The sequence below is a fragment of the Hyperolius riggenbachi genome, chromosome 4 (assembly GCF_040937935.1).
Source record: "Hyperolius riggenbachi isolate aHypRig1 chromosome 4, aHypRig1.pri, whole genome shotgun sequence".
In the NCBI taxonomy this organism is placed as follows: domain Eukaryota; kingdom Metazoa; phylum Chordata; class Amphibia; order Anura; family Hyperoliidae; genus Hyperolius; species Hyperolius riggenbachi.
Window position 1 is genome coordinate 102486760 of NC_090649.1, and position 27878 is coordinate 102514637.

The 27878-nt window shown below is 42.1% G+C and overlaps 1 protein-coding gene across 19 annotated transcripts in view; it reads left to right on the plus strand.

Moving 5' to 3' along the window:
* Positions 1 to 27878, plus strand: part of MYT1L (myelin transcription factor 1 like) — a 703503-nt gene that overhangs the window by 512353 nt on the left and 163272 nt on the right. For all 19 annotated transcript variants that reach the window (XM_068280353.1, XM_068280352.1, XM_068280366.1 and 16 more), the window contains one exon: positions 2629 to 2957. In XM_068280353.1, the coding sequence (XP_068136454.1) occupies positions 2629 to 2957 (329 nt within the window). The remainder of the gene's footprint in view (positions 1 to 2628; positions 2958 to 27878) is intronic.

A 27878-nucleotide genomic window follows, 5' to 3' on the forward strand; every position in this document is an offset into this window, starting at 1 on the left:
CTGGAGATTAATGAGAAAATGTAGGGAATATCTGACCTCCAACTCCACTCTCAGTTAGTTATGAGCACACATTTAGCATAATCTTAACCACTTTATCCACCACTACAGTATATCTACATCCTCTGTGACTTCATTTAAGCCATGAGGACGTAGATATACGTCTTGTAGCTGAAGCACAGCTGTGCAGGGTTGGGCTTGCTCCTGTGCAAACCTCCTGCATTATCTGATGCAGCACTAATTGGTGAAAGGAAATATACAGTATATTCCCTGAGCCAATAAGATTGAATTTTACCATTAAAATTGTTTTTATTTTTTCAGTTCATAGTAAAAAATTCACACTGTAGCATTATTTCAAAATCAAATAGCCTCACCATAAATTGTGACAGGAACATAATCTAAATTGTGTGATATGGTATGATACGGTAGACATAGCCAAACAAAATGTGTGGTTTTTTTTACAGTAGCGCTTTTTATTTTTAAACTGGAATTGGTAAAACTGAGAAATAACATGTTTTTTTCTATTTTTTTCCTCTTTTTGCAATGTAAATGCATAGAAAACAAAATTGTTCGAGGGGAAAACTGCCATACAATGAAAGACTAGTTCGTCTTGAAAAAAAATATGTATATTTTTCATTTAGCTGTCATAAGTATGGATAAAGTTATTGCTGATTAAATAGGGACATGGCTAAACTGTCAAAACTGCTCTGGTCCATAATTGGGAAACAAGGTCTGGATGTGAAGTGGTAAATTTTGATTTGTAATTCACAATTATGATGCAAAATCATAATACAAAAGTTTTGGGGGAAAAATCTACATTTTGCTGTAACAGTAATAACCATAATTTTGCATAATTTTCGTGTCATTTTGTGCAGACTTCCTCCCGTGCATACTACTGTCACCAAAATTGCTAGCTATGTTTACAATAAGACCTTGTAGTTTTTGAGAAAATTGATTTTAAAAATGCAAAGGAAAAATGTTTTTTGAGCTAAAAAAAGTGACAGTCTAAAAACCATAAATGTACAACTTAATATTTTTTCGCCTTGTTCCCACTATTCCTCTAAGCATTCCTAGCAATTTTGGTGACTATAGCATGTATTGGGGCTTTGTTATTAAACACTGAAGTCGGCACAAAATTGTGCAAAAAATTATCTGAATTTACATGTGGATTACACAAAATCAAATGAAGTTCCAAATGCTAATTACGTACAATTTTAATTGCAGAATTATACGCAAAATTTAGCATAATCTTAATTAGCAGATTGTGATCAAACTGCTCTTAGTACATGAAAATACAAACATTTAGATGAGATTGCTGCAGACTGAACCAAAGTACACACTGTACATTTTTGAACAGTTTTGTGATTGCTTCCGATAGCAAATCTAGTGTGTAACGGTGTCTCCTTATACTGGAGCCTTGTCTGACCACTGATGTTATTCTTGTCTCTGGAGTGTGGTACCTCCCAATCATCCTCTACCCCCCCTATAGAACAGAACTTCTACTCGACCAAGAGCCAAGCAGTATGTACATGAAGTTCTTACACTATCACCTGAAGTTCGAGATTGCTCATTTTGAATTACAACAATACCAAGTCTGCACATACCGGTAGCTTTTAGCCTCAACAGGCATTAGACTATTTTTATGCAAACAAACACAGGCTAATGTATAATGAACTGTTGCTCATGTAATGATCCTGGTGTGGTTCTCCTTATCCTTAGTAAATCTAGACCAAATTGTTTGTTTTTGCCAAGACTGTAAACAAGTGTACATTACCAAAATATGTCGCTATATGGAGGTGCCCAATGGCTATGAAAATACAGGCTTTAAAGTGACCCTGTAGTGTATCCTTGCATATAACTCAGGTGATATTCAGAAACAGTGTTTAATAACAGCACATATACTATTTATTTCTATCAGGGTGTTTTTTTTTCACCAGGTAGACTGGGTGATCTGAAAACTTGGCTCACCAGCTGTTAAGGAACTACAAGTCCCACAATGCATTTTCCTTTATGAATCGTGACTGTGGCTGTCGGACTCCTGCAAGTTCCTTAACAGCTGGAGAGCTAAGTTTGCAGATCATTGGCCTGGTGTGCTCAATCTGTTGCATTACTTGGAGCATTGAAGATCCCAGCATACAAACTTTTCCTCATGCACATTTGGCAGTAGAGTATAAGATACATACCTCCACACCAAGTTTCTTGCTGACATCTCGGTGGCCCTGGCAATGGCTCTGTTTGCCCCTATGGGAGCTCCAACCCTGGGTTCTGCAAATACAAAAAATAACCTAGAGAATGAATATACAGGTACTTCATAGCATCTTCTGGTGCCCAATGTTAGGAAAATCTTTGGTGGTTTATTGTCATGGGTTCTCTTCAGTTGAGTGTTAGAAGCAGATGTGCTTTGCCCGTCGTGCCATTGATAACAATTACTTTCTGAAGAAGGGGCACATGTAAAGTTTTTCTTAGTTCTTCCACTTGTATTATGGATTCTAGAGCCAAAAAACTGTACAACGTTTCAGTTTCAATGGCTGAAATTTAATTTTGAAGCAAGCAATACTGTATAATCTGCTTAAATCCGAATATTTGCCAAAGTAATACAGTCCGATTGTTTATTTGTGTTTTGTATTGCAGTGTTTACGGCTGTCCTTTAGCTAAGAAAAGAAAAACCCAAGATAACAAGCCCTTAGAACCCTCCCCTAAAAGAAAACCCTACTCCTCGAAAACAGACAACTCTTCGGTAGATGAATGCTATGAAACAGATGGGACAGAGGAAATGGATGAGAAGGAGGAGGAGGAAGAGTATTCTGACGAAAATGAAGACCAGGAGGAAGAGGAAGATGAAGAGATAGACAGAGATGATGAAGATGAAATTGAAGAAGATGAAGAGGAAGATGAAGAGGAAGGAGATGATATAGAAGATGATGATGATGAAGAGGACGATGAAGATGACGATGATGAAGGTAATGGCTAAATATTTTCAAGAAAGTGGTAAAGATGCTAAGGCAGGTTAATTATTTGTCAAATCACTATTTGTCTGCCATTGGTGCCAGCAGGACTTTTGTACTCAATCCCTAATTGAAAGTCAAGGATAATCTTCCAAAAACAACTATACCTGCACCTTTAACAGTTCAATACTGCAATGATATTTATTAAAACCGTATCAATAACAAATAAAATTGCAAATAAAATAGCAAATACCCATTAGGTCAAACCATACACACAAGCAGATTTGTGATTCAATGTAAAATCAATCTACACAACATAATCCAGAGAGATCTCACAGTTCAGCGTATGTTCACTGCCTATAGTGCACTATCAGGCCAGCAGATTCAAAAATCACATCCTTGTAGTGGCAAAAATCACTGTGCAGTCCAGACACTTAGATAGTTATATCAGATTCCTGTGTTATTAATAGTCCGTTCCTGTATCTGAGTTATGCATAAAAACGCCTTCCAGCGATATCATAAAATATCATATAATATGCAGCAGCGGGTACTTTCTTAGCGGCACATAGTAAACTCACTAGTCCTTTGTTGTGATCGAGAGGGGAGAAGGCTCCAGAGATTTGGGGTGGTATTGAGTCCCGGCCGGCGACTCTCCTAGATGTCATACGGCTGTCCGCCGTTCTCTGCACACTTGACCCCCGACAGGCAGAAACTATGGCGCAGTCTACCAGAAATTCAGGTGACGTCACCACTTGCTCACAGCCAATCAGCCAACGCGTTTCGGTAGACATGCCTACCTTCATCAGGGCTCATGATAAAGATCATTGCAGTATTGAACTGTTAAAGGCACAGATATAGTTGTTTTTGTATGTCTTTATCACGCAGAGGGGATGAGAATTTAACCCCTTATATACCTCTGCAGCCTATTTTATCATTTTAATGACCTAGCGCTGAAATTAAAGTATTGCCAAGGATAATCTTGCCAAGGTAGGAGAGTAGGTCAATCTACCAAGAAGACAAGAATAGGCAATACCTTTTCCCATGACAAAAGCCTACTTCAGCCTTGTGCACCTACCTGTTAATCCAACCTAGTATTACCATACAATTAGGGCTATAACTAAAGCCAGTTAGCAGCTACAGAGAGGGTGGAGCAGTATGTGTGCCATTTCGGGAAATAATAATTTTATGAAATACAATCCATAGATTCCATAATTAGCTTTTTTTTGTTTTTCTAATCCAATGAGTTGGCAAAATGTAAAAGGAAATGGTGCCGTAAAAACTGGCATTCACCATAGATAAAGCTGTTTTATATTTTAAATGGGAATTGCATACTGCGCCAATTAAGGTGCGTCCAGACCTTTGATGGATGTCGCCCGTCGGGGAAAAGGATCCGTTCCCCTTGGGCAACATAGGTGGGCCAGTCTGCACAGGTGTGTACAGTTGCTGTGCGGGGGGCAGAGGGGTAATGGAGTGGAGTGACATCATGCTGCAGGTGTGGGAGGGGCGTGCACAAAAGAATCAGCTGTCACTGGGTGAGAGTTGATCCGCTGTGTGGATCGTTTGAGCGTCGTTTTTTGGGTATCAGACACCTCTGTACACGCGCCAGATTATACTTTAATCAAGCGTGTGTATGACGCTTTAGAAAGCACCAAGGTAATTCAAACAAATGATTGGCTAATAGTGGTTGTGAAACACTGCCTGCTGTTTGTTTACAAGCAGGCTGTCTGTACTTCTTGTCTGCAGCCTGAGACCATACTTAGCTGCTGATACTGCGGAGGTGGCTGGAAAGTGTAATGGTTAAGGGCCTTTGCCTCTGACATAGGAGACTAGGGTTCGAATCTCTGGTCTGCCTGTTCAGTAAGCCAGCACCTAGTCAGTAGAAGACCTTAGGCAAGTCTCCCTAACACTGCTACTGCCTATAGAGCGCGTCCTAGTGGCTGCAGCTCTGGCGCTTTGAGTCTGCAAGGAGAAAAGCGCTATATAAGTGTTTGTCTTTGTCTTAGTGCTAAAATAATGTGTGCTTAAAGCAATTCCTGAGGACTGCGGAATTGCTGAAACCGGTCGGAGCAAACTAGAGTTCAGTGCTTTTTTTCATATTTGATGAAGGTCACCTTGTCCATGAGCAGGAGGCTACATAGTAGCTACACAAGAATTACACACTATTGCTAGTGCTGAAGTTTTTTTGAGAATATTTGTACACCTATCTTTGGGAAAGAACACCTTTTGCTGCAGCATTCTTTGATACTACAAACTGGGAAGTGCTTGTGCTTATTTCACTTAAAAAAATTTTTTCGCAAGCATAAATACATGTCAATAAGATGCGTAAATTGAAACAAAACATCTAAATAAGGTCTTGAGAGTAGTGGTGCTCATCCGAATTCCGGATATCTGAACTTGCCGGATAATCCAAACTTTTTCCACTATCCGACCTCAGATTCGGATTCAGGATATCTGTGGAAATCCAGAATGCAGTATCCGGATTCACAGCGGAATCTGGATAGGAATTCGGATATCCGGTCGGATATCCGAATCCGGATACTGTAACTATGGAGATGATGTCCATGATGTCACTGAGCCAATCAGAGGGCTCCCAGCAGAAGCCCTAGCAACCAATCACAGAAGGGAACCCTGGCCAACTCCTCCTGACCTCATTGAGCCAATTAGAGGGCTCCCAGCCTAAGCCATAGCACCCAATCACAGAAAGGAACCCTGGCCAGCCCCCCTGTATTTATTAAGGAGGGGTGCCATGATGAGAAATCTCGTCCTTGCTTGTGACTGCTCACTGAGAGACATGCTCCAGTGCTGCTGGCCTAACAAGTGCTGTATACAGTGATAAACCTAAAGCTGTTCAGTGATTAACACCTTCACTATCACTACACTATTGTTCTATTGTTTATTAGGTAGCTAGCTTGATTTCATTCAGTGACAGTCAGTGTGTGCTGCAGGCCTGCCATTACTAGGTCCTGTGTCTGTGTGTGTGCTATGCACAGACCAGGCCAGCTGCTGGCCTGCTATTAGCCTTAGCTACAGTATAGGTTACGGAATAGGATTACTGTGTTATTGTGTAGTTAGTACTGCAGTCAGTGCTGGTTAATTGTTAGAGTAGTACTACTGTGTTAGCTTACTACAGAACTGCTGTGCTGAGCAGTGTCAGTGTGACAGTTAGTGTGCACTAGTGTCTTCTACTCTGCTTTCTGTCACTCCATGCTGATTTGCTTTAAAGTCCAACCCCGATTTTAATAAAGTACAAGTACCCCACATCATGTGGCTGAAGCAAGCTGGCGCTGGCACTGGTCAGACTCGTAACACCAGAATCCCCTCTGCCACTCCTGCCGACACTGACACCTGTTCAGGCAGCCAGTCCTCAGTGGCCTCCTCTGCTCCCTCCATCACTTTTCGTGCAAGGAAAAACTGCCGCCAGACCCTGTTGGGCAAGTCTTTCCCTGTTGTTGACAAGAGGTGGACATGAAGTGGCTGGGAATCACTTTGCCTGCCTTACTACCCTTTACCACCACAACCTCCTGGCTCCTCCTGATTAACTATTACTAAGCCGCCTGGTTCACAATTTTTTTACAGCCGTAGTACCACCAACGCTATGTGCCACATACACGGGCCACGCACACGTTACACCTACTGCTTCTGCATTGCACTGCTCCTGTTGCCTGTGCTGCTCCCACCGCCAGGGTGCCACAGGCCACTGCTGCTGTGCTGATACCATCTATATTTAACCCAAAACACAATTGCTGCGTAATTGTTTTAGAGGTGTCTCGGCTGAAAACTGTAATGTCGCAGTTGTGTGGTTAGACTTTGACACAATGTGGGCTGCACGACCGCTGTCTGGAACCTAGTCCTGATGTTAATTTACAGCCATTTTGGGGGATTTGAAGTCCCCACATAATCAGTGTTTCCCTTTAAAAAAACATGATGCTACATGCCTCATTTACCCTAAAAAACGTTTTAGAAGCAATTTAAAGGCCACTTCCGGCTTTCTATTCGGATATCCGAATCCAGGCGGATATCACAGATATTGGATTCGGATATCTGATTCTATTAATATTCTGAAAAGTTCGGGTTTGGATATCCGATTTGGATCCGGATACCTGGATATCCAGATACGAATCTATTCGGATTTTGAAAAGGGGTATCTGAGCACCGCTGCTTGAGAGGTGTGAATGAAATAAAGGTGTGAGGAAGAATGGGCACAGGCTGAAGCCGATATAAGTGTAAAAGATAAATACAATTGTGAATTGGGCACCAAATAAAAACAGAAATATTTACAGTGGCAATGATGATAGTAAAACATTTGTAAATGTTACCGATATTCTACAACTAAACCTAATTCTACTCTTTCAAAAAACCTTTCAATGCTTAATCTTAAAACCCCCCTTCCTGCTGCCTAACCCTAAAACCCGCCTTCTTGATGCCTAACCCTAAAACCCGCCTTCTTGATGCCTAACCCTAAAATCCTACTTGTTGATGCCTAACCCTAAAACCCTCCTTCTTGATGCCAACCCCTAAGGGCTCTTTCATACTAGAGGCTAGTTTCGGCGTTTTACAGCCAAGATCATAGTTTGTGTTTTCCAAGGTAAAATAAAAGTCCATAGACTTTCATTTTACCTTTCACACCTAAAGCAGCTTTTTTGGGCGTTGCTGTTTGAAGCCCCCCAGAGCTTTTTTCAAAGTTTTTCGCGTTTCAATGATAGTTAATAGAAAAGGCAAACGACAGCTTTTTTTTACAGCTTTTTTCAAAGCATTTCACAGCTGACTTGTTGACTTTTTTTTAAAAGAAAAAAAAAGGATGTTTTCAAATGAGCTGCAAAACGCTATGAAAAAGATTTGAAAACGTTATGGAAAAACGCTGACGCAAAAGACAGCCTTTTAGCCTTTTCTACCGCAGCCTCAAGTGTGAAAGAGCACACTCCTCTTCCTCACGCCTAACCCTAAAACCAACCCTTCCTGACGCTTAAGCTTAAAACCCACTTCCTAACCTTCTGATTTTCAAAACGATACATTTCAAAACAATGATTTTTGAAAACTAAAAATTTGTAAATACAAATGACAAAAAAATGTCAAAAACTATAACTTTCAAATTTTCAAAATGATACAAATGTCACAAACTGTAAAATTCTAATGTTTTAAAAACAATAAAACATTCAAAAACTATAATATTATAATTTTCAAAACAATAGTTATCGGGCACCCAAATCTCTGCTTTCAGCCCCCAAAAGCCTATATTTGCATTAGCGCTTAGGGTGTCACTAAAATAATACATTAGCCGCGGGCGACCACATTTCCAGCTTCCCTTGAGAGGATGCTAGCTAATTTAAGACGAACAGACAAAACCCTTTGTTTACTTAATCCTCACATAACTTAAGGTGCGGACACAGATCCAACTTTACGCTGATTGTCAATTATATTGGTCATTTGAAAGACTTGAAGTACAAACAACAAGTCGTTCAGACGTCCTTACACACTGACCAACAAAGTGGCTGATATCCTAATTTACATGCCATTTAAGCAACTTGATAATGGACAATGGACTGGATAGAACAATGGACTAGATTAAACAACTGATCAAACAACTGTTTGTTTGAACGTCTATTAGTTGGACAAAAGACTAGAAGTCGTTTGTACACATGTAGGAATCTTACAGTCGTTTGAACGACAGTTGGTCCAGCAAACCGACTGTTATTAGTGGCTCTACTGTGCATTCACATGTTCAACTTGTCAATCAAACTACAAGTCAGACGTCATGTACCTTAAGACCCAGACTTATACAGAGGCACCGTAGATTCCGAATTCAAAAGTGTACTATACAAGCAGATTTGATTCCTAAATAGGATTCTAATGCTATTTTTGTTCAGAAAAATAATTCACAACAGGTCCACTTTAAGTTCTCATTTAGCTTCAAAAGCTCACAGAATATCCAGGAGTATAGCACGGAAAAATTATAAGACAGACATCTTTAACTACCTGAATGTCATCAAACATCAAAATGCTGCAAAGCAAAATCTAATCCGTAGACTGAGAAAAGATACTGACAGCTCCGTCTTCAGATCTACTCAGGAAATCTCCACTCAGGGTAATACCACAACTTGAAAAGAGTTGATAACTAATTGCCCAGCGTCTGCACTCCTCACCATGGTGAATAGAGATGTATGTCTCGGTACTCCAGCATGCGGGTTCATTTGGAATGAAATGAAGTGTCAGGGAAGACTCCAGTTAATAACGTGCTTTATTTGAGGCCCGGCACTGGCACCAGTTTCGTCTTAATTTCTTGTTGTCACAGATTCTTGTATTGATTCTCGCTGCTTGCTGCTGGCATGTAATAATTAAATGACAGCGTGATGGGTCAAATCCAGATTTTATATTGCCACTTTTTCCTTAGCAAAGCTTAAAGGCTAAACTCTCAATTTATTAACATTTATTGTAGCATGCTCGGCGTCTTGTGTGTTTCCGGTGCTTATGCAAGATATCTGGGTTAACCGAAATGAACCGAGCTTAACCCTGTTATACACCAATGTCCCGCCACAGTATGATTTCTCTCACCAGCCCTAGCAATAAATCCACCTCCTAGTTGTTACTTAAAGTTAATCTGTAAGAAAAAAAAGCCTCTGTAGGGTACTTACCTCAGGAGGGGGAAGCCTCAGGATCCTACTGAGGCTGCCCCAGTCCTCTTGAGCCTTGGGTATCTAGCGGTTGCTCCCTCCAAAACACCCCAACAAGTGGTGACAAGCTGTGCGCATGCACAGTAGCACCCAGCAACATTTACAATCTGCACTCCTGTGCAGGCGCAGTATCAGCTTTCCAATACTTTGCTGTGGTGGCTGATGGCTGCCTGTGCCAAAATCTAGTATGTGTACAATGGCCCCCGATCCCTTGGGCATGCCGGTGAGCAAACCACCCTGTGACACTCCTTTTGTGCAGCACTGTCAGCCTTCCTCCCCCAGTGTATAGGCTAGTTATGTGTCTTCGGCTCCGCACTGTTGCCCAAGGGTTTAAATTCCAACTCCCAATCCCTGCCAGGTGACAGGCCTCATACCTGTGTACGAGGCTTAACAGAAACCATGACCTCAGAGGTGAAAATAAAGTAATGAGAAAAACAATTATATCTATCTTACTTCTCATGAAAATGGCTTTTTTTTAGATATCCCACAGTTTTATTTTATATTTAAATCTAGTTTTTAAGTTTTTACAGTTTCATTGTCTCTGCTCAGTGACATCTTCATTGAAGTATGCTAGAGCTCAAAGCTATGAATTATTGACCCTTTTTATCTCTTTCCTGCTCCAGGAAACCATTTACTGGCAGGAAAGTTTTTTTATGGCTGTAATTGCTTATCAGTGAGGGTTATGCTTTAGTCTGATCGAGTCCGACCCGGGCAGAAACTGTCACTTGCATACCTGATGTTTAACTCTTTCAGACAGAGAAAGAAAAAAAGGAACACAGCAGCCTAGTTATTTGTGTATCTCATCATGTCACATGTCACCTCGGTTGTCCTTTAAGTCTTAGACTCATTCAAAGATGGACCAAGCTGGAGCAGCGGGTAGAATATGTGATGCGCTGTACTTGTTCTGGTGGTCCACTGAGGTATTCTCAGTCTGTGGAGCAGAAATATAACATATATCGGGTATATGGAAACACATCTGCTATCCACACAAATCATGCAAGCTGGGGATGTCTATTGCAGTATTGTTACCACATATCCTTTAGTTTGTTGCCAACTGAGCCATAATAATGGTCTGGTGGAGGACCTAGTAAAAACCAATCCTAATCTGTTCAAACTTTATGGTATTAAAGCCCTCCTCTGGCTTCACTTTTTATGAAACTAATAATTTCTCATCTCCTTCTGGTCACAAAATAGTCCATTGTGCAAATCGTATTATTTCAAATCTGTTAAACACTAATCATGAAATGAGAACCCCTGTAATTGACTGGGGCAATGTAGCACATAGCTACCTGTTTTAAGTAATCAGTTTGGCGCATCACAGTCCCAAAAACCTAAAGATATTTAGTCAAGCAGGTCAGGATGACCTGGAAATAACCTTAATGCTTGACCACTTAACGACCGCCTAACACCGATAGGCGGCGGCAGGTCGTAAGTGGTGTTACATGGAAATGGCCGCTCGTTCTCCGTGAACAGCCTGCGAGCCTCCGATCGCAGCAGCGCTGTAAAGGAGATCGGCGATCCCCGGCCTCTGATTGGCCGGGGATCGCTGGCATCTGATAGGCTGAAGCTTATCAGAGGCGGTACAGGATGGATCGCCGTCCTGTACCGCCCATGGGAAGGAGGGGAGGGAGGGAAAGAGAGGGAGGCTTGAAATCGCTGCGGAGGGGGGCTTTGAGGAGCCCCCCACCCGCTAAAGCAAAATAGCCGGCGGTGATCAGACCCCCCCCAGCAGGACATCCCCTAGTGGGGAAAAAAGGGGGGAAGTCTGGTCGCCCTGGCTTCAATGTGATCTGTGCTGTGGGCTGGAGAGCCCACCCAGCACAGATCACTGAAAACTAGCGACCTGAGTGGAGGTATCAGTATTGGGTGAGTCATTTTCTGATTTGGGTGAGATGGCGGAGTACCTGTCTGTGGAATTTGAAGTTGATGATTCGATTAAGATTTGTGCAAGGGACTGTGATGTGCCATACATATTACTAAAGAACTGGACAGTGTTATATAAACAGAAGGCAGACTACTTGCATTTGAGTGTTAGGACTGTTTACATCTCAGCGCACAGGGATAGTCTTGTGTATATACTGTAGCTACTGGTGGATGTGAATTGAACCCCATAATGTGATTGGACCCTAGCCTTTACCCAATAAACAATCCCTAATTCTGCTCTATGTTTTGAACTAAACCTCATGTCCTACTATAATCCTAACTGATATCCCTAGCTCGACAGGATAGTAAAGATTCACCTCCTGCACTTTCATTTGCAAAAGTCCAGTCCCCTGAAAACCGCGCTGTGGTCAGTAATAAACACAGTGAGCAGCTTTATCAGGACCTGTATGTCAGCTGACATCTGCTGGACTTTCAAAGTGAAAATCTACTTTGGTTAACTGCTATTAGTGTTGCTAGCAAACTTTCAACAAAGTCATTTTTGCATAGAAAATGCCATTTTCGATTTTGATAAAATGCATGCAAATTTTCACAAAAACACATGAAAAATGTGGTATTTTTACCACAAAAACACTTTATTCTTACAGCAAAAACCATTTATGTTAACATGAAACTTGCAAAAACCGCAGAAAATCACAAACTTATTACAAAATGATTTGACCTTCCATGCATTAATGGAACCTATAGTGTACATGAAGTAACAACTGCCTAGAAATTGCTGTCTTTTGATCTAAGTAATTATTATTATTACTGCTATTATTATTATTAACAGTAGATTTAAAAAAAATCTATCTAAGAGACCTTTTGTGGAATGGCCATGGTTCATATGCACAAAGCACAATGTGGTGATCACACTAAAAAAAGTGCCAGTCTATTCAAATTATCATATTTTTTTTTTTAAAATATGGTATTTAAAAAGTGCAATGAATAGAGTATGCCTAAATGATTTTCCCCGCAAAGGCCTCAATGCACTAAGCTTTATCAAATACTTTACCGAACGTTTGATAATTTACCTCATGGGTAAAATCTAATTTTGAATTCACTAAGGTGTTACAGATGTATTTAATTTTTTATCGATAAAACATTCGATAAATATATAACACCTTAGTGAATTCAAAATTAGATTTTACCTATGAGGTAAATTATCAAACGTTCGGTAAAGTTTTTGATAAAGCTTAGTGAATTGAGGCCAAAGAGTGCAGACTGCCATTTTTCCTGCTCAGATTGGGACCCAAGCTGCCTAGGCCACAGATTCATAGGTGATTGAATCCAACTGGCAATTTTGACCTACCCCTGACACTGCTAACTGTTGTGACAAAGCAAACACCCTCAAAAGGAGCTTTACTGAACGGTAGTAGTAGGGGAAAAATAATAAATCCAAATATTGCAAAGCAACAAGTTAAAAAGTAGAAGATAGATAAAAAAATAATTGATACTCGCTGTGTCATTTGTTCATGTTGTTTTATCCCCGTAAGACTACAGGTCAGCATCTTTACAGCTGGCAGGCATAGAAAAAAAACTGGACAGTACCAGCTTCCCTTATCTATAAATACACCCACTAACAATATTATAGGCTAAAACAGTGTCTCTCAAAACCTGCACCCAACGGTGCATGTTTTGCAGGTCATCTCGCCTATGCACAGGTGGGGTAATTAGTGTCTCAGCTAGGTGGATTCCATATAGCTGAGACATTAATTACCCCACCTGTGCATAGGTGAGGCTCTGCAAAACATGCACCATTGGAGAGTCATGAGTTCAGGTTTGAGAAACACTGGGCTAAAAGGTTGCTTAGCAGTTGGCAACAGCCATTATCTTCCACAATGCAAAGAGATACACAAACAGTGCCTTCACACTGTGGGAGGGGTTTCAACTCAATATCAGCCATACAGAGGTCCCTGATGATCTATTTGAGAAGAGGTTAAGATTTCCCGTGAGAAAGGATGTATCAGCAGCTACTAATTAGGATGAAGTTCAATTTTGCATTAAAGTTCCTCTTTAACCATTTTAGCCTTTTGGACGTGACAGTCACATCCAAAAGGCTGCCGCTGCGGTGATGCATGCTCCCATGCGCAATCACGCGTGCGCACACGCGCCCCACTTAGCCCAGAGATCAATGAATGGGAACATTGTTCCCATTCATTGATCTAAGTCCTCGGTAGAAAAACCACAGCTTCTTTTCAGAGGCCGCAGTATTTCTAAAGAAAAAAAAATCACGTCCTATTTGGCCGGTTACACACTCAAAACGTGCAGGAGAATGGCTCCTGCAGGCATTGCGGCGTGTCGTCGGGAATCTGCGGTACGACGCTGAATAGCGGCAGTAGCAGTTAATGTACCCAAAGGGGAAGCGCCGATTCCCAACGATAAAATGTGCCGAGATGCGTCGTACCGCAACACATCGAAACACAGCGTCGGGTGTGAAAGGTAAAATGAAAGTCTATGGACTTTCCTTTTACCGTGGTTAACACAAAGTATAGACTTTGCGTTAAAACGCCGAAAGAGGGCTGTGGTGTGAAAGAGCCCTTTACAGTTCCTGTAAGAGAGCGTGCTCGTTCACAGGACAGAAAAACAAAAAAAAATAACTGTGGCCATCTTGTAGCCAAATAGTAAAACTGCATGCACATACATTTTTATTACAAAAAGACACAATAAATTACAGTTAACTGTTCACCTCCCACACCCAAAAAATACCCAAATAAAATTTTTATCTAACAAAACAAATAAAAAAAATTTAGAAAAAAAAAAACAAAACATAAATAGTTACCTAAGGGTCTGAACTTTTTTAACCCCCTTGCCGTTCCAATTCTGATGGCAAGGGGGCAGCACAAGCGGCATCCCCCTACCCACTCCGATCGCCTTCGGCGATCAGAGTAAGCAGGAAATCCCGTTCAGAACGGGATTTCCTGCTGGGCTTCCCCAGTCGCCATGGCGACGGGGCGGGATGATGTCACCAACGCCATGGATGTTGGGACGTCAGAGGGAATCCCGATCCACCCCTCAGCGCTGCCTGGCATTGATTGGCCAGGCTGCGCAAGGGGTCTGGAGGGAAGAGGGGTGGGGCGGCGCGGCGGGTAGCGGTGAATCGGCGGCGAGCGTCGGTGAGCGGAAAATGCACGCAGCTAGCAAAGTGCTAGCTGCGTGCAGTAAAATTTTTTTTGAAAATCGGCCCAGCGGGGCCGGAAAAATCCTTCTGCTGAGCTCGGGATAACCGGCAAGAAGGTTAATATGCATGTGAAGAGGGTATACAACTAATATTTTTTTTTTTAAATTATAAGCTTGTAAATAGTGATGGACGCAAAACTAAAAAAATTCACCTTTATTTCCAAATTAAATATTAGCGCCATACATTGTGATAGGGACACAATTTAAATGGTGTAATCACCGGGACAAATGGGCAAATACAATACATAGGTTTTAATTATGGTAGCATGTATTATTTTAAAACTATAATAGCCGAAAACTGAGAAATAATTAATTTTTTCCATTTCCTTCTTAATATTCCTGTTAAAATGCATTTAGAAAAAAATAATTGTTAGCAAAATGTACCACCCAAAGAAAGCCTAATTGGTATAGGTAGTAGTAGGTATATGCAGTGATGGGTATTACAATGTGCACCTGTCACACAGAGACAGGTACCGGACAGGCACAGTGACACTGCGTGCGCTCACGTATGTGGGTGGGTGCACAGTGAACAACAGGTAGGTATATGCAGTGGGTATTACAATGTGCACCTGTCACACACACAGGTGGTAGTCGCTGAATGTGCTGGGCCTGGCAGTGGAACACACAGTAGGAATTAGCAAGGCTGTCTATGCAATACAAGTGTCAGTGACACACACACACACAGAAAAAAAAATAGATCACAAGAACAAGATTAGCTCTCAAAAGAGCTGTTGTGGGGTGCTTTTTTAGCAATAAGAATCAGCAAGGAGCAAGCTAACAAGCCTACAAGAGCCTAACTAAGCTTTCCCTATGAGAGTCTGCAGCAGCTATCCCTTCTCTAACCGTTCAGGCCATCTCTGATACCCCCTTTCCCATTAAAAATCTTTACCTTTTGTCGAATAGATCATCAGGGGGTCTGTATGGCTGATATTGTGGTGAAACTCCTCCCACAGTGTGATGTCATGACCATGGTCCTGACAGTTTGTTGTCTGTTAAGCTTGTTGCATTGCATTGAAATAATAGCTTTTCCAATTGTCAAGCAAGTGCTATCTCCCTCTTTGTATAGAACTCTCAGTAAGGAACATACAATACAGTTCCTCTTAAAGCAAGAAGTGCCATAAATGGCTACTTTAATCTGAAATCAATGATCAGGAAGCTGGGACAACTTTAGATACGACAAATAGGAAATGGAGCAGGAGGAGGGACAGCCACTTCTTTTTAAAGGGAACATGAAGCCAAAACTTCCTCTCTGCTCCAAAAGATAAGCAACAGCATAATAACTTTTAAAGAGAAACATTTCTTTGTTACAGGTGATACAAATCCTGCAATACATCTGCAGTGTTTCTACTTACTGCAGCCATATTGTTAACATCCTGTGTTTACCAATTAGCTGCTCTGCCATGGCAGTTGGCTGACACTGGGGAGAGATCAAAATACAACTTGTGATTGGTCACAGATGAGGGGGAATTAAACAGGCTAAACTCTCTAAATACAAACGGTACATTTCTCTCTGTTTCCTTCTGTCCTGTGCAAGAGTTCAGGTCCTTTTTAAAACATCCCAGAAGGCCCACCCACCCCCGATGTTCCTGCTGGAGCGGGAAAACCAGTGACTGAACTGATATTGCGGCTCCACAGCACAGTTATGTCGGGGTCTACATCTCTGCTTGGCTGCAGTTCTAAGATGACCGTGCTTTATTTCTGACAAATTACATCCTCTTTTCTGCCGGGCTGCCTATTTGTGCCTGTATAAATAGACCTCAAAGTGAACTTAGCCTAACTTGTTTTTTTTTTATTATTGTGGAATTAAACCACGCCCGATAATAGAAACAACAACATAGCTCTGTTGATGTTCCCCATTTCCTTCATAATTGGTTTCCTTGAGCTTGCCGGCGCTCTTTATGTGTCAGTAAGCGCCACCAGTGGGAGCGAGATCAGAGAGGAGCTTTTATATAAGCAGACCTGTGAATGCACTCTGATTTCCTGCAAGGTTCAGTGATTAAAATCAGTGCCTCAACATCAGCTGCCTCAGTTCCCGGAGGCACACATCCCGACATGTCTGCGCTCGGGGCAAGGATTCACTGAGAGGAACTCAGATAGTCTGCTCCATGAAAGGCTGGACAACACCAAAGGATCATAGAGGCAATGACATGAACGGCAGAGCAAACGTCTGCTGAGGAGACATGTGAATAATGCATCGGCTACACAGCGTTAGCAACGAGGAAATATATCTATATAACTCAGTGATTATCAGCCTGAGTTTATCCCTAAATCTTCTATAGATTTCAGGAAAACGCTAAAATGGGGGGGAGACAACGGATGCTGATTTGTACATTAATCTTGATAATGTGGAATGATGAATATTGCATATCAGCATTCAGCAGGAGCTAAGTGTGAAAATCCATATAGGAGGTCATTCTAGAATTTGGAACAAATAACAGTTGGAAAGAGGGAGAAAAAGAAATGCTACAGTGCCCCCTTCTGACAATACTTTAGAATAGCAGGAACTTTCATGCAGAGATTTGGTAGTAGCAGTGGTAGAGCATTGCAACATGCCATCGGTCAGTTAAACCAGAAAGTTAGGAATAACGATGATACCATTTCCTTGCTAGCTTAATAAATAAAAAGATCAAGATATTGGCAATTTTTTATTAATTTACAGGTGAAACTCAGAAAATTAGAATATCGTGCAAACGTTCCTTTATTTCAGTTATTCAACTTAAAAGGGGAAACTAATATATTAAATAGACTCGTAACATGTAAACAAGATATTTCAAGCCTTTACTTGTTATAATTTTGATGATTATGGCTTACAGCTTATGAGAGCCCCGAAATCAAAATCTCAGACCATTAGAATAGTGTAAAAATGTTCAATATTCTAGGTTCAAAGTGTCAGATTCTAATCAGCTAATTAATCCAAAACACCTGCAAAGGGTTCCTATTTAATATATTAGTTTCACCTTTCAGGTTGAATTACTGAAATAAATGGACTTTTGCACCATATTCTAATTTTTCGAGTTTCACCTGCATTGAAAACTTGCTCTTCTTATCAATTTAAGTACAATTCTCTCTTGATAAAAAAAAATCCATCTCAGTTTGCACACAGCTGTAATAATTAAAGGACCACTACCGCAAAAAAAGTTGTCTGTTAAAATCTGACAAAACTGTTAGGTTTTGGGCCAGTCCATCTCCTCATGGGGTTTTCTCAGGGTTTTCTTTGTTTTCAACAGCATTTCATGAACAGTGGTTTAACTGCCAAAATAGTAAGCTACCAGCCAGCCTCCCTACTCACTTGCACACTATTTTGTCAGTTAGACTTTGTAACTGCTGTTCAGGAAATGCTGTTGAAAAAAAAGAAATCCCTGAGAATTCCCTATGAAGAGATGGACTGGCCCAAAATCTGTTGGTTCTGTCAGATTTAAACAGCCTACTTTTTTCAGGATAGTGGTCCTTTAACTGCACTGATTTGTTTAGCATGAAAACTGTACTTAGTATAAATATTGGTAAAACCTTCAGCCTTAAAGGGAAGGTTCAAGCAAAAAAAAAAAAAAAATGAAATTCACTGACCTGGGGCTTCTACCAGCCCCATGTAGCCATCCTGTGCCCTCGTAGTCACTCACTGCTGCTCCAGTTCCCCGCTGGCAGCTTTCTGACCTCGGAGGTCAGGGCCACATTGCATACATTTTTACGCATTCCAGCTAGTGCAGGAACAAAAATGTACGCGTTTCACCACTAACGCGTAAAAATGTATGTGTTAATGTTCCTGCACTAGCGGGAATGTGTAAAAATGTACGCAATTTGGCCCTGACCTCCGAGGTCAGAAAGCTGCCAGCGGGGGACTGGAGCAGCAGTGAGTGACTACGAGGGCACAGGATGGCTGCATGGGGCTGGTAGAAGCCCCAGGTAAGTGAATCTCATTTTTTTTTTTTTGCTTCCCTTTAAACCCAGGAACATGCTTTCTAAAGATGTGTGCTATCATACTTATTATACATAAGTGTGCTTATTGTGAGACCCAAATAGATAATTAAATATACTTGGATTATTTTTTGAACATTTCACTTTATTTTGTAATACTGACTGTATGAGCTGTCACTCTGTGATTACACTAATAATTAACCTACTTGCAATGTGTTCTGATCGGTACTTCTAAAGGGGCCCATACACTGAGCCGATTAGCGATCGATCAATTTTGTGGCCGATATCAATTGATTTTGATCGATTTCAATTGATCTGACATGCTGGAAAATCTAGGTTGATCTGTTGAGATTGCTTATCATTTTGCATTGGGCCTAATGGAAATCTGATGGCAAAAAAAAAAACGATCAGATTGATTTTCAATAGATTTCATACTGAAATCTATTGGAAATCTGTTCCTAGTAAAAAATGTTCCTAAACACATCAGATAGATCAGAAATCTATCTGATGATCTATCTGCTGCTTAAAAGTGGCCGTACTTGCATAGATTTGCTGCACTGGATCTGTGCACATGGCCATTAGTTTATAGCTCTGATCCTAAGAAGCTTTGCCTGTGTACATGCATGCCATACATACATTGAGGACTCTATTGGTGGATCAGAGATTTGACCAGACAATGTAAAGTATTAGCACTGATGTTAATGAACAAAAATAAATGTTAGGAAAAACTTCAGACAGGAAAAAAGAAAAAGAGTCGGCACTACACCTCTCTCTGCGTGCAGGAGGGAGATGGCAGGGAACACAGCCTTCTTACCCTTAGGTGCAGACATCGTGCTCAGGTTTAAATGTGTACAAGAGATGCATATTGAAAGACAAAGTGGATAAGTCGGCACTTGCTGTGAACTGTCATTTATTCCAAAAGGTGGTGACACATCATATCAAAGGCAGACATACCACATAAGAAGGCTGTGCGGTGGTGGTGGGTGCTGGGCACAGAGGAGCCTTACGGCCGTTTTGCGCTATGTATGCGCTTCTACGGAGGCTGGGTAAGAAGGCCGTGCGGTGGTGGTGGGTGCTGGGCACAGAGGAGCCTTACAGCCGTTTCGCTTCTACGGAGGCTGAGCCTCCGTAGAAGCGCATATATAGCGCGAAACGGCCGTAAGGTTCCTCTGTGCTTAGCACCCACCACCACCGCACGGCCTTCTTATATGCTATGTCTACCTTTGATACACTGCCTTTGATATGATGTGTCACCACCTTTTGGAATAAATGACAGTTCACAGCAAGTGCCGACTTATCCACTTTGTCTTTCAATATACAACAATAAATTTGCATAGACAAAGTGGCATGTCATGTTTGTAGGAATGTCTCATCCATGTCTGCACATGAATCGGAGGGCTTACTGTGTTGGTTTTTAGTTCAATAAAGGATAAGGCAGGGGCCAAAAATAGTGTGCATTTTTCACAATGCAGTGCAGTGGGCGCAATGTGCATTTTCCCATTGTGAGAAAAAAATACAGGCGCTGCTTTCTTTCACATATCGCGTGTGGTTCCCTATTGCCAACAGTCAGCTTTTCTCAGCTGGCTGCTGGACAACTCTGCAGATCCGTCAAGGTAAAAAACACTTCCGTGTGACCCCTGCCTCAATCTGAGCTCCAGGCTAAGCTAAAAGGAAGCCTTATCAGCCTACACATATTGCTACCTTGTTTTAAAAATTTAAAGTTCTACACAGGATACTGTTATTATTTCTTCCACTTTCTCTTCACTGTGAGAGAGAGTCTGTGGTGGAAAGTGATCTTTTAGCATGTGATGTGCAGCCAACAGGGAGATTAGGCTTTACCAGCGAAAGACACTGAAATATGACACAGCTCCAGCAACAGTACCAGTAGTCATGTGACTGCAAGCTAAGTCTTAGAGATTTACTAAACCTAAAATCAAAAACTCACAGCAGAGTAAGTGCTAACTAATTCATTACTGCAACTATAGCCAGAACGAAATGGCGGCAGCAGGGACCATACTCTAAATAAGTGTAATTTGCTTGGGAGGGGGAGAAGACTGAACACTTCCCTAGCAGGAAGTGGTAAATGTAATTTGCTTGGGATGGGGAGGAGACTGAAAACTTCTCTGACAGGAAGTGGTAAGCAATACCATGCCATGTGAACTAGTAAGCACTTGTTCTGCTGTTCTTTTTAGTTATATTTTTAAGTTTACAAAGTTCCTCCAGAGTATTTATAATTTATCTAGGTCAGCAGTGGATGAGGATAGTTATCTCAGCTTATTTCAGCCAAACACATGGTACAGATTTAATATTTCCCTATCTTGTCTCACAACATCAAATTTGTCATACATTTCCATTACACTCCATTCTGTCACTATGCTATAGAAATTCCCAGACCTGAATCACACAGATATACAGTACAGAGGAACATCAGAGGCACTAGATGCTGGATAATGAATTACTATAACTATCACTGTATTGAGTGGGGCTAAAAATGATTATTTATCACACACCACAGAATGACAAAAAGCGAGTCATTTATCAGTAGCTGGAGGGTTACAGAAATGTAAAAACTGAGCAATTTACATATTTTGCAAGGGAAACTTCCTCCTGATTTATGTGACTGTCCTCAGTAAGAAAAGCAATGCATATTCATGCTAGCAGCGCTGCTCCACTCTGGTAAACAACACAGCAGATATTAAATTATGAAACTCATTCTGGCAAGTAAGCATGTTGGCCAAATGGATAGCTGTCCTAAATATCCCATTCTGCTACAACTACAGTACCTAGTTATCTGAAGCACAGTGCAAGAATGACTCTCCATAAGGGCAGACAGGCAAGTATATTCTAGAACTGAGACTTTCTTCCCAGCATCGCCTTCTTTAAACAGATGGTAATTGCATATGACCACTTCCATTTGCCCATGTCCGGATTGGAGGCAGGACTACAAAGGCCATGGCCTAGGGTACCAGGAAGCAAGGGGCGGTCAGAGGACTGGTACGCTGAGGCAGTTAAACTGCTAAATATGTAAACCGCAACAGTCACAAACCCAGTCTACGGCTGCCCTGCTTCCACAGGGGCAAGCAGTGGAGCAACCCACAAGCACAGCACAGAATGGGGGAAGCACTGGACCAGGGAAGTACATAGGATGGGAGGAGCACAAGATGAAAGCAACAATTCACTACTCCCTCTCAGCAAACTTACCATTGCCTCCTGATGCAAGCTATTCCCCCATCATAAACCCTGTATCTATTTTTTTCATATCATTTTTATTTTAGCTACTGGTCAATAGTGTAGGTATTTAGGGTCTATATCTCTGGAACTGTGTGTGTATGTGTATGTGTGTGTGTGTGTGTGTGTGTGTGTGTGTGTGTGTGTGTGTGTGTGTGTGTGTGTGTGTACAGTGTGTGTGTGTGTGTGTGTGTTTGTGTGTGTGCGTGTGCGTGCGCGTGTCTGTGCGTGTGGTGGGTGTGTGTGCGTGCATGCATGCGTGTGGTGGGTGGGTGTGTGTGTATGTGTGTTGTAATTTTTAAGCTTCTGTTAGTTGTATGTATGATTAGAACTGTTATTTCTTTAATAACCTGAAATATAATTAAAGCTAATAAAATGATTTTAAAAGGCTGACTCATATGGAGTAATGGATAAGAAATAAAATGTTTGAACAATACGAAGTACAAGTTACATAATCCTACAATTTAATTATAGGTATGTCTGTACAAACATTACAGGCTCAATTCACAAAGCGGTGATAACCCAGTTAACCCTCTGGGCGATACAATTACATCGTCCAGGAGGGGGCACAGCACTTTTTTTTTAATTTTTAATTTTTTAAATCATGTAGCGAGCGAGAGTAAGCAGGAAATCCCGTTCAGAACGGGATTTCCTGCTGGGCTTCCCTGGTCGTCATGGCGACCGGGCGGGATGACGTCACCGACGTCATGGACGTCGTGACGTCAGAGGGAGTCCTGATCCACCCCTCAGCGCTGCCTGGCACTGATTGCCCAGGCTGAGCAAGGGGTCAGGGAGGGGGGGGGGGGCTGCGCGGCACGGCGGGTAGCGGCGGAGCGGCGGTGAGCGGCGGCAATCGGAAGTTACACGCAGCTAGCAAAGTGCTAGCTGCGTGTAACAAAAAAAAATTATGCAAATCGGCCCACCAGGGCCTGAGAACTCCTCCCTCGCGACATATCCGAGCTCAGCTCGGGATTGTCGCCCAGGAGGTTAAAGACTTTAGGCGTGATAACCATTTTATCATGCCTAAACTTAGTTTAGGCATGATAAGTTTAGGCATGATACGTTTAGACGTGATAAGTTTAGGCATAATAAGTTTAGATAAGTTTAGATTGCAAAGTCCCACGCGCAAAGCAGCGCCATTAAACTCTATGCGACGTTTCGCGCACCAGACTTTGCTAGTGCAAAACTTTTGATCAGCTGTGCACTGCGTTGCTAACCCAGTTGGTGCTATAGTTATCATGCCTAAACTTATCATGCCTAAACTTATCATGCCTAAATTTATCATGCCTAAACTTATCACACCTAAACTTATCATGCCTAAACTTATCATGCCTAAACTTATCATGCCTAAACTGAGTTTAGGCGTGATGAGGGGCTTTTCATTAGCGTGCTAACAATTTGCACCGCTTTGTGAATCAAGCCCTACATGTGATATTAAATTCCAAACTCCATTTCCTGGTTATCATGCCTATTATTTGGCTTTAAATCACACTGCTGAGTGCTGGCAGTGTCACCCATATCTGAGCCAGGACTGGATATTTAGCATTGTGTCAGTCCTATCCTGCTGCACCAAGATCGCACTGGAGGAATTGTAGGGCAAACCAGGGGGAGTTGTTGATGAGGCAGCAATGGGAAACATTGAACAATCTGTGTCACACTTTTCACAGGGGAGCAATGTATTGCCCTTTTATACAAGGGTGATTATGAAAAAAAAAATGTTAAAAATGTGGGTGTCATGCTGAATCATCTGCCCATTTAAAATCTAATATTCTGTGACCTTTAAATATTTTAACCCATTTGTAGCTTCAATAGAGTTATCTCGTTTGCAATAAGTGCACTGATTTTGACCTCAGTCGGCAGAATTTGTTGTGCTGTAAATTATTGGAATGCTTGGATGTCTCTCTGCTAGCAGAAAATATAGAAATTGAAAGCAGAAGTCCCCTATTATTGTCTCACACTGCCCCCTAGTGACAAGTGGCCATAGGCATTACAGCAGTACTAATCAGAAGCAAGGAAATGTCACAAATAAGAAATGCTAAAATAAATTGGCCTGGAGCACTTGCAAGACTCTAAATAAATTGGCTGCTAAAGGGTTAGCACCATAATTTTTCATTTAAAAATAAAAAAAATAAAGGCATTGTCTGTGTATAAATTTTACTGGTAACATTATATTGTAATCACATTGTTTAAATCATTTATTTAAAATTCTAGGTTTTAATCTTTGACATTCAGCCTGCAGTACGTCTAACAAAATCTTTATGACAAAGTAATTTCTTATCAAATAATTCTTCCAACGGTGATTGTCCTGCCTGTTGTTCCAATCTCATAATTGCATTCCCCGTGCCTCACAAACTCAGGCTCTAGTGAGTCAGCATAAAGCAACCTGAAAACAGCTCCTCTCAAAGTGCATGGACAGATTCCCAGGCTACTGTTTTGTGATCTTCCTCTCCCCACCCACCCCCAAATTTGCAGTTCCTCTGCCAATACTTCCACTTGCAAAAACTGTTGGTGTGTGACAAATTACTTTTTTCTTTTTAAAATCTTATAGGAAAGGCTGTGTTCCAATTTTTGATTGTATGCTTATACCTCCTCTTCCAAGGACTTCATTTGAAGTACATTTCCATACAAAATTGCTGCTTTGTAGGTGTCATGTCAAATAGTCCTTCAGGCCATCATCTTGATCAGTGGTCCTCAAACTAAGGCCCGCGGGCTGAATGTAGCCCCCTGAGGCTTTTTTACCGGCCCCCCAGACACAAAATGTATTACTTATAGATGCGGTCAGCTACATCTTTAACTATCGGTGGTCCACTGTAAGGCTTGGTGGTGTATTCTCCACAGTCAGCATGCAACGCATGAGCTGGCGTGGAGGAGGTACACACACTAGCACCAGGAAACAGGCTATCCCTAGTATAGTGGAGGGGAGGACTGACTGCAATAGGAGATTGTGGCGCACAGAGCCGGTGCAGATCTGACAGCCACAAACAATGCTTTCGTTATAACGTCTCAGCGCAAAGTAGCGCTGAGCGCACAAACCAGAACTGAGGAGATCAGGACAGGTAGACAGAATGAACGCTTGCTAGCTAGCGGCTACTTAGCGACAGCAAGCGTCCAAAACCAGACAGACTGGAATGAGGCAGCCAATGCGATGCGGCGATGGCGTGCCTCACAAAGACAGGACAGGACAGTCAGAAAATAGCAGGATTAAGATAGATGAACGTAACACAGATAAATATACAATAAGTATGTTTTCCTAGCGTATTACAATTACAGCTATCAATGAAACTATTTGTAACGTCTGACTAACATATGTATATATCGGCAATGAACCGATATATGACATAAGCAGGAACGCTGACTAGGAATGGAGTAACACAGGGAACAGGACTCAGAAGGATTCGCTATCTCTTCGCAGAGATGAACGCAATCCACAAACGGTAACAGGACAGGATTCAGAAGGATTCGTTATCTCCTCGCAGAGATGAACGCAATCCACAAACGGTAACAGAACCAGGAGCAGGGTAACTACCTCAGCACGGGTGGTCACGGTACGCGCAACCTACCAAAACGTGCTGGAAAGCTGACTAACTGCACACAGGATATAAACAGTTCGTGTACGTATACATCAGCGACACTGATGTATCAACGTAACACAAATACAAGGAAAATAATAAACGTGCTGGTATGCATATATATTGGCAATGAACCAATATATGATGCAAAGACCAGCAAAGTATCTTTATAACAAGAAACACGATCGGGGCTAAAGCGACAGCAAGGCAGGCTTAAGCTGAAGCTATGAAAACCCAAGGAAACCCTGCAAAGTAGCGCTGAGCGCACAAACCAGAACTGAGGAGATCAGGACAGGTAGACAGAATGAACGCTTGCTAGCTAGCGGCTACTTAGCGACAGCAAGCGTCCAAAACCAGACAGACTGGAATGAGGCAGCCAATGCGATGCGGCGATGGCGTGCCTCACAAAGACAGGACAGGACAGTCAGAAAATAGCAGGATTAAGATAGATGAACGTAACACAGATAAATATACAATAAGTATGTTTTCCTAGCGTATTACAATTACAGCTATCAATGAAACTATTTGTAACGTCTGACTAACATATGTATATATCGGCAATGAACCGATATATGACATAAGCAGGAACGCTGACTAGGAATGGAGTAACACAGGGAACAGGACTCAGAAGGATTCGCTATCTCTTCGCAGAGATGAACGCAATCCACAAACGGTAACAGGACAGGATTCAGAAGGATTCGTTATCTCCTCGCAGAGATGAACGCAATCCACAAACGGTAACAGAACCAGGAGCAGGGTAACTACCTCAGCACGGGTGGTCACGGTACGCGCAACCTACCAAAACGTGCTGGAAAGCTGACTAACTGCACACAGGATATAAACAGTTCGTGTACGTATACATCAGCGACACTGATGTATCAACGTAACACAAATACAAGGAAAATAATAAACGTGCTGGTATGCATATATATTGGCAATGAACCAATATATGATGCAAAGACCAGCAAAGTATCTTTATAACAAGAAACACGATCGGGGCTAAAGCGACAGCAAGGCAGGCTTAAGCTGAAGCTATGAAAACCCAAGGAAACCCTGCAGGAAGCAGATCTTTATACTGAGGTCATCCAATGGGAGCAGACATGCAGATTCCCACACAGGTGAATGATAATCAGTCACAAGCTGACAGCAGGGAAAGACAGACAAAGCTATGCAGCTTGCATGGAAATAGATCAGAACTGCCTGAGCTGCAGCACTATTACTTCCAGCAATAGCTGCTGCAGCAGCGATCATTACAGTACCCCCGCCCTTAAAAGCGGATTCCAGACGCTTTTCAAAACTGAAATTCCCAACAAAACAGTCTGACTGATAATTCATGATGACCGGGACAGCCCGGCAAGACCGAATTCCAGAATCAGTCCCCACAAGACTGGACCCATCAGAACCAGAACCTACAGAACCATGCCCATCAGTACTACAAGCCCCAGTGTGACACCCATCAGAACCATGATTTCCAGAAGAAAGCCCTCCGAAATTCCCTGAGCGATACCCACCGCCTTACAGGAACCGTTCAGAAACGCCAAAGCCTTTGCAATGCCCACCGGTACTGTCTTTACCAACACAAAACCCACTGTTGAACCAGTCCAAGGCACCAGGACAAGTTTTCTCAGAGACCTCCCAGAACACCTTGAAGCTCCAAAGAGATCCCCATAGGTCAGAATGCCCCTTAGGCTCACATGGAGAACTATCAAGAACCCCTATGGAACCTAGGGCAATTCCCGAGTCAGGGCCACAAGGACAAACATCAATATCAGGGCTTTCAGGGACCAGAACCATCTCTGGGCATGCAGGCAGACTGGCAACATCAGAACGTGTTCCCACTAAGGAAGCATCAGAGCACGCTAACACCTTAGACACACTTGGGCATTCTGGCACACAAAGAACATCTGGGCACACCGGCACAAGAGAAACCTCTGGGCATGTCAAGGAACTGTGAGCCTCAGGGTCAGCCAAGACAGGACCAAAACCAGGACTGGCCAAAAAAAAATCATCATGACTAGACTTCGCAACTACTGGATTTTTACACGAGAATGCAGGATCAGACTTAGATGTCGCTGATTCCAGCAAAGTCAGTAACAAATCAGATTCAGGGGCACTAACAAGACAGGACAAATCTTCTGATGTATGCACTGAACCAGATAGGGACTCCACAACTACCTCTGGACTGGACAGAGACTCATCTAATACACTGGATTGGAGCTCATGAGGCGCTGCAGAACAAGTCAGTATTGCAGCAGCCCCCACTGGACTTGGCAAAACTGAGGAATTCCCTGGACAGGAAGGGGACTCTGGAACCTCTGCCACAGCGGCCAGAGAACCCGAATCTTTCAGGATACAGGGCTGGGTTTCAGGAACACTCATCAGACCGGACTGAAATTCTGAGATTTCTATTATTTTGACCAGAGAATCAGAATTATCCATGTTACAGGGCAAGACTTCTG